General features: G+C 34.7%; 1 protein-coding gene across 5 annotated transcripts in view; it reads left to right on the forward strand.

Annotated features, from left to right (window-relative positions):
• The window catches only part of LOC121314438 (protein SSXT-like), a 28,256-nt gene extending 22,819 nt beyond the window's left edge, over positions 1-5,437 (forward strand). For 4 of the 5 annotated variants that reach the window (XM_041247711.1, XM_041247714.1, XM_041247709.1 and 1 more), the window contains 2 exons: positions 1,406-1,530; positions 4,278-5,437. In XM_041247711.1, the coding sequence (XP_041103645.1) occupies positions 1,406-1,530; positions 4,278-4,304 (152 nt within the window). In that variant the 3' untranslated portion in view covers positions 4,305-5,437. Of the gene's footprint in view, positions 1-1,405; positions 1,531-3,171; positions 3,234-4,277 lie in introns of all 5 variants that reach the window. The other variant, XM_041247712.1, reaches the window with a different exon arrangement.
• Positions 5,438-7,597: the final 2,160 nt, after the last annotated feature.

Consider the following 7,597-nt stretch of genomic DNA (forward strand, 5'->3'; position numbering starts at 1 on the left):
TCTATGTCTGTCTCTCTATATCTATCTATCTAGCTATCTATCTATTGTCACAAATGCATATACACCACCTACTCGATATATCACAGGTGTCGTGGTCCAAAATAAATCCACTATATATCGAGGGCCACAATATAGCAAGAGACCTATAGAAAAACAAGTAGGCTAATAACAAATACTGTACAACCACTCCTTTTTATCGGGGGCGTCGGGGTTCAGTGTAAATCCTCTACGCAACCTGCTTTTTCTCATTTTTTGTATAAAAAGCAGCACACCATTTTAATCCATACAATGGAGGGTAATTGCTTCTTATCAGCTTCAGTCTCCAATTAATTTCACAAGTCTTCCTCTCCTTTCTCAAATGCACAAACCCGCTGCATTGAAATAATCCATTCCCAACAACAACATAGGAGGCTTGTTGCTAGGGAGCTGACGTCACTGCCTTGTGGCTTTTGCTAGTGCATTGCTGCCACACATGAACACCTCATTGGCTAAAATAAAAACCGCTTCAGTAGATACTTAATTTGCATTGTGTTATTGTGCAATACGTGTGTATATGATAACAGTACGATATTAATGATTTGTTTAATTGTTTTGTATATTATTGTTTGTGATGGGCAGTACGAACGAACAGTAATTCTATGTGCAGTTGCCTATGTATATTGCAGCTAAGGCATACGTAGTTAGACAGTAAAAACTGGGAACTCCAGGACCGAGATATATCTGAATCTGCAGTATAGCGAGGGTCGATTTAACGAGGGGTGGGTGTATTTTTTTTTTTTTTTAAACATTTTTAAAGAACAAGGAATCCAAACAAGGTTTTTGGTGTATTCTCAATTTATTTAAATAAAAACTACTCGGTCTAAAAAAGACGTCCTTGTCACATGAGTTGTGTGAAAAGGATCACACCGAAGGAGGATTTATTTTTTTCCTTTCTTTGACATTTGTGTTATTCGTGGATGATGTGAAAGGATCCTATGTGAAGGGATTACAGCAGGTCAGTTTCAGACTGAGAGTTTCACTTTAAAAAGATGATAAAATTGATAGATAGAGGCTAGGTAGTGACCATGGGACTCGTCTCTCTCTTAATCCTGTCAGTTTCCTTTACAACCAGCCATGGGCATTTCTGGGCTGAATTAGGGCTTTACAAGCGACATTTTTGGAGTGGGTATGCTTTCATATCTAGGTCCAGGTCTTTTAAAATAAAAAAGGTGTTTAAAGTGTGTTCCAGGTAATGCAGTGTTCAATAAAACATTTTCCATTTTATTTAAGGGATAAACAACAATGAAGTAAATTCCACCTTTAAAATCCAATGACTGGTGCAAGAACTGTGGATTACAAATTAAATTGAATGATATATATATAACAGAGAATCAAAGGGTTACATTATTTCCAATAATCTTAACAGGTCCATCCCAGGGCACCCCAGGACAGTATCCCAGCTACTCCCAAGGGCAGGGCCAGCAATATGGGGGTTACAGACCTCCTCAGCCCACCCAGACACAGCAGCAGAGGCCTTATGGATATGATCAGGTAAGGTGTCTAATGGATAAGTGACATTAAATTTGGAATGTTATATTATTTTACATACATTAAACATTCTGTGCATTCAAATTGTAATACTGCCATTTTAGGTCATGTCATATTTTTATTTTCTGTCTTTGAGTTCCACATCCTGGCCTGAGTACAAATAAAAAATGGATTGTCTGAGATGCTGGCTGACAGATTCAATTTCTTGTTTTCAGTGGGGGTGTGTGTGGTCTTGTTGTGGCTGGGAGTAGGGGCATACATATGCTTGCCTGCTCTTAAACCCAGTAAGAACTGTTAATCCAAACAGACAGCTCTCTTGATTTGTTAGTTGGGAGTGATGGAGAATGTACCAATGGTCGGTTTATCTGAGGTTTATCTGTCTGAATTTGGTTCCTGGCAATAAGCCTGAAATTACCCCTTCCTTGCCACATGTGTCTTTCTTTCCATCCACTGAGTGCTATGCTGTTTGTTACACTGTTCTATATATTCTTTTGAAATTATATTTTGTTTTGGGTTATTATTTTCCAATAGGAACTTTTGGAGTCCCATTTACTTAAAATGAAAATATTGATTCAGAAATCATTTGTGGCGGGGGAGTCTTTTCTGTCCCATCATGTATTGTGTCATCTTTACAATTTGGCTATTGTAACACTAGAAATCCACAACATGTTTTAATTGGTGTTAATTTACTCAAAGGTTTGTATCAATGTATCAGCTGCCTGTGCAGGTTTGCCAGTGTACATTGCCAGGGTGTGAATTGGTGTCCTGTGGTTTTAATTTGCTGCAAATAGGAATTGTTTGTCATGCGTCTCATCTTTACTCTCCATGGTAATTGGGTCTCAATTATTAGGATAATTATCTGGAGTGGTTTTGATTTTCAAATTCAAATGTCTTTTTAACATCAAGCGAGATTTCAACTTTAAATGTTGCAAGAAAGCGAATGTATTGAGGAAGATGTAAATATAATTGCAATCTCAGTGGACCAATCCAGTGTTGGACTTGTATGTGCATGCCTAAAGGTATAAATGTTTTATTTAAAATATTTACTTGAGATGGTCTAACAGAAATGTAACAGCTTGTTTACAGGAAGGGATCCTGCTTCAATTTTACAGTGCTTCAATTGACACAAGGCCTACTGTCTCTTAGATTTATGCTGTATCCATTAGAATTGCCTCTCAATGTGATGCCAAAAATATGCTCTCTGTTACCCTAAGTTTCAATATATGCATAGTTTAATATTCAGTATTGTAGTTAGGTTCAGTATTTAATACAAATAAACTAAATTAGCACAATTTACAGTGCACATTGTCAAGTAAATAAATATCCTACACACACACACACATATTCAATCATTTACATGGCTTACCTAAACCAGTGTTAAATTTCACATTGTGCTAATTAAATTCATTGTGTCAGTTTATCAAGCAGTTTATGAGGCAAGTTTTGGTTGTGTAAAAATAACATTCTGCAGCAAGACAGCAACTTTTTATGCAGAAACTTTACTGCTGAAACTTATGGTAACTGTGCATTTTGATGCCACTGAATACAAGCATTAAATGAGTGGGGGTAGTATTACAGTGTATTCTATGTGGTCTTTAGATGAGGCCCAGCTATTCTTTTGATATTTTTATTTTTGAAATTCAGGCCATCATGAGGAAATAAGGACCGGTTATTTGAACCCCTGACTATATCTATATGACATGAAGGTAATGCTGCTGTAAACCACTTGAATGCAGAGCTAGTCCTTAATGATACCTGTAAAACTTGTATTATGTTTTTATTTTTATTTGATTTTTATTTCACGTTATTTTGTAATCAGGGGTCGAAATAATCTCCTTGGGGGTCCTTTTTAGGAGATTAATGGAAAAGCACAGTGGCTGTCTGTTGAAAACAAAGAAGTCCATTCACTTTAGTCATCATTATTGCTTGTATAATCAAAAAAGGGGAGGGCATAAGGGGGCTAGTCCAGTAGGAATATATGGAATATAAATTTGGTCCTGCACCGTCACAAACCAATATAACTGTAGGGTCAGATTGGCACTTTAAATTGTATAGCTCATGGTGATTATGAAATAATACTCACAGTTGTTGTATGTGGATTATTCACTGAACCTGTGTGTATATCTGAACCTTTGAAAAATGGATTCAGTAGTTTTTGTTTCTAACTTGAGATGTATGCACGTCTGTATTTAGTTAAAGCACATTCACTTTTAATTTTTTTTTACAGTAAAGAGTTTTTCATCAATGCATTTATCACATTTATGCTCAGTACAGATATTCAATCTTGCATTGTAACTTGCTTTTATATAATCTATGATTTCTGTTAAGCTTAGGAGTCCTGGCTACCAGAAAATCTATCAGTTTCGACCCCTGTTTAGAAATAAGCATTTACAGTTATTTCCAGTAATAATCTTGTGAACAGTAAACGTTAGGGGATGATTTAATGATAATCTTGAAAGCTTAATTTCTTCTATATTCATGCTGCATTAAATTATACTTATCTAGTTTAGGATTTAGTTCTGTGGTGCATTGCTGTCACCTGCTGGACACTACTGATATAAATCACAGTGTAAATGTATAATAGTCTAAATGCTCACATGGTATAGATAACATTAAAACCACTCCAGTGTTGTTTTTTTTTTGTTCTGCAGTCCATCATAAATGATATTTCAAATAAAATCTTTCAACCTAGGTGACCAACAGAAAAGCTTACAGCTGCTTTAACATGTGTTTTGTTTATATCTTTGCAGGGGCAATATGGGAATTACCAGCAGTGAGATACAATAGTTACATTCCATGAGCCAAGGTTTCCTAGCAGCCACGTTCTGCCCTCAGGACTGGAATAATTCCAGTAATGAGAATCACTAATTCACTCCTTTTTGTTTTGAATCTGCATAATGGCTGCTGCTTTTTCTGCAGTAGTCTTTGTACCAAGTAGTATAAGATATACGGTTTTTGCAAATATCAAGTTGTCTGTTTTCAACACTCTAGCCTACAGTTTGTGGTGCTGAACAAAAACTAAAAAAGACACTCAAGAAATGTAAGCTAGAGTGGAATGAAGTCCAGTGTTTTGTAAAATTAATGGTCAGTTTGCTGACATGGTAAATCAGTCAATGTGTTTACCCAAGGCAAGTCAACTCAATGATAGTCAAAGTCTTCATGATAACTCGTTTAAATAGTTTTTTTTTTTCATGTGTATATGTATCTATAATCAAACTAAAGTGAACCCCAATAAAGAATGGGGATGTAGTGAAATGTATAGAATCCAACACATTAGTCTCACAGCAGTGATGCCTTAAGTGTAGTACAAGAGATATTTTGTTTTAATTGATCATTACTTCTAACTTTTTTTATTTTTATTTTGCCCAGACAAACTGCCTTATTTCTTATATTTCTGTGAAACATTTGCATGAAATAAACAAACTTTTAAAAGAAAGAAAAAGAAACAATACCACCAGAATTGTTGGTTATTTCCAGCCCTTCAAGCAAAATGTCTTATAAAGCAATAATGATGTGGAAAATAACATTAAGTTTGTCTTGCATTAATTTTGAAAGCTGCTATGTATAGCAAGGTCAAAATGTTAACTAATGTTTAAATGTATTTTAAGCTTTTAGATAGAAAATGAATTTGTATAGTACAGTAAGTAGTGAATATTACTTTAGAATATGTTTGTTTTTCTTTTTTTTTGTCAGTATTGATTTCTACCTGGAATTTGTACCTGTAGAGACAGTTCTCTATTTTTGGAAAGACGATATTAAGCTAGAAATTACATTTTCAGTTTTGGGGTTTTTGTATTTAAAAGAAAAACAAAATACCGCTCTGTTGCACCTGTTCTATAATAATCAGTTTCTGTGTCCTGTGCGATAGTATAAAACTGAAAAGATAAACATGTTTTTTTTTTTTTTTTAATATATATCATTTTTCATATTTAGCATTGGTAAATTAAAAAAAAAAAAAATCCTACTTATTGACAATACTGCTTAAAAGTCTCGTCCAGAAACTGCATGTTGCCTACTGATCTGAGCACGCAATTTCCTACAGGGAATCTTAAATTAAAATGCATTTCTTGAACATAGTGCTGCATCTGTCAAATCCCTCTGTCTCAAAGGGACAAGACTTGATGTGAGAAAGTTTTTAGTTACTGTACAGTAGCTTAATAGATAGAAGCAATACTAATGCCCAGCTCTGTCTTCCTGCCTTGGGACTACCTAGTATTATACTGTATGAAGGGGGAACTGCAGAACCTTGTCAAAGAAAGGTAAAGGAGACTATTTTAGGTTTGGGTTTGTAAAAAATCCAATAATAAAGCACAGAGGATATCTGTTGCCTGAGGCACCAAAATCATTTTTTCATTGTGTGCTGCCAAGAGTCCTAGGATTTAACTTTTTTTTTTTTATAAAATATTTTTCCCTGTCTCTATTGCATTGGCCTACTGAATGATCTTCTTTCTGGATTAGAAATATTACGATCCTGTGGTGCAGAGGACAAACTCAACTAGACCTACAGTATCATTCACGGCTTCAGCATTCAATGCAGAATCTATAATGGGGTTTTAAGTTGATCTACCAACTCTCCAGTCACATGTCTTCTGTTGAGCATGGTTTGAAGGCAGTATTGGTTGAGGCCTGTGTTATGTGATGGAAAATAGAGGGGGGCGGGGGGGTGGGGGGTGGTTTAGTACTAATTATGATAAAACAAAATGTGCATTTAAGCTAAGAACTTGTAAACTAGCCCAAATCATGATTATTTTAAGTGCGTACAGTTTGATAACATATCAGTACTATTGTATCCAGGACCACCAGCGCTTGTAGGTGCCATGACAACTACCACCACTTGTGTTTTTTTTTTTGTTTGTTTTTTTCTTATATTGTAAAGCTGTACATCACTGGATTTTAGAAAAATAAATTATTGTGATTTTCATATTGCATTGTCTGTTTATTTTGTTGACTTTTTCTTTGGTTATTTTTTGGTACCACCTGAAACACTGCATTAATATTTCAGTGAAATAGTTAAAAAAAAAAAAAAATAATTAAAAAATTCAATATGGTTAACCATATTATAGAAAGCGCCTTGATATTTTCTTTAAAATCGTTTGAATCTATTGAAGCGGTTGTCACAAGTGTAACCCCCCCCCCGAAAATACATCTGCAAATTCTGTTTCTTCTCCATATAGAAAGATAAATGAAAAATCTCAATTAAAAATGCACAGAAAAATGTAATAAATGATAAGCTGGGCCTCTGTGGGTCGTAGTAGTATGTAAAAACACAAGCCGTCAGGTCAAGGACATTTTATGCATGTGTTTTTTGTATGTCTAATGTGACTGAATTACAAGAAGATTTGTGCGAGTAGACATAGGGAAGGCAAGTCTTTTGAAGTATTTTTCACAAATGAGGGGTTTCTAGGAAAAGAAAACAAAAAACTAAATTCTAAACTGATTTTCTGACAACTTGATGGTTAGCAAGTTTTTTTTTACCACTTTTATTTTATCTAATAATAATAATAATAATCTAATACCGTGGGATGTATGTTTTTTGTTTTAGGACACCCCTCTGCTTAAATGAGGATATAGTTAGATAGATATAGCTAATCTGAGGTGTTGCTGTAAAAAGAAAAAAAACTTATTGCAAATGGATTCGTATTTCCTAGCCTGTGCCAGTTGCTTTCTGGCAGGGTTTGTATGTATCAGCATGATATTCTGATTGGTAGGAAAATGTGTACTAAGAAATTAGGAGCGATAACCCACTGGTAATGAACCTCGGGCTACTGCTTTCCATCTGTGGAATGAGCACAGACAAAATGGTGTAATTTAGCAGCGCGTCCAAATCAACAAGCTTTTACATGAAAGTAGCTTTGATAAGAGCTTCCTTGTATTTACTGCTATGTAAAACCTCAGTAAAATGTACTGTATTTCACTAGTGCAGCTCTAAGGATTGTATAAATATACAGTAATATACAGAATAACTACTGTATAAATCAGCAAGAATAAACAAAAAAAATCTAAATTGATGGGGATCAAGTTTGTTTGTGTAGCGTATTTTTCATGCATGGAAATACAGATTTTATTTTGG

Source organism: Polyodon spathula, chromosome 4 (assembly GCF_017654505.1).
Source record: "Polyodon spathula isolate WHYD16114869_AA chromosome 4, ASM1765450v1, whole genome shotgun sequence".
Taxonomy (NCBI): Eukaryota; Metazoa; Chordata; class Actinopteri; order Acipenseriformes; family Polyodontidae; genus Polyodon; species Polyodon spathula.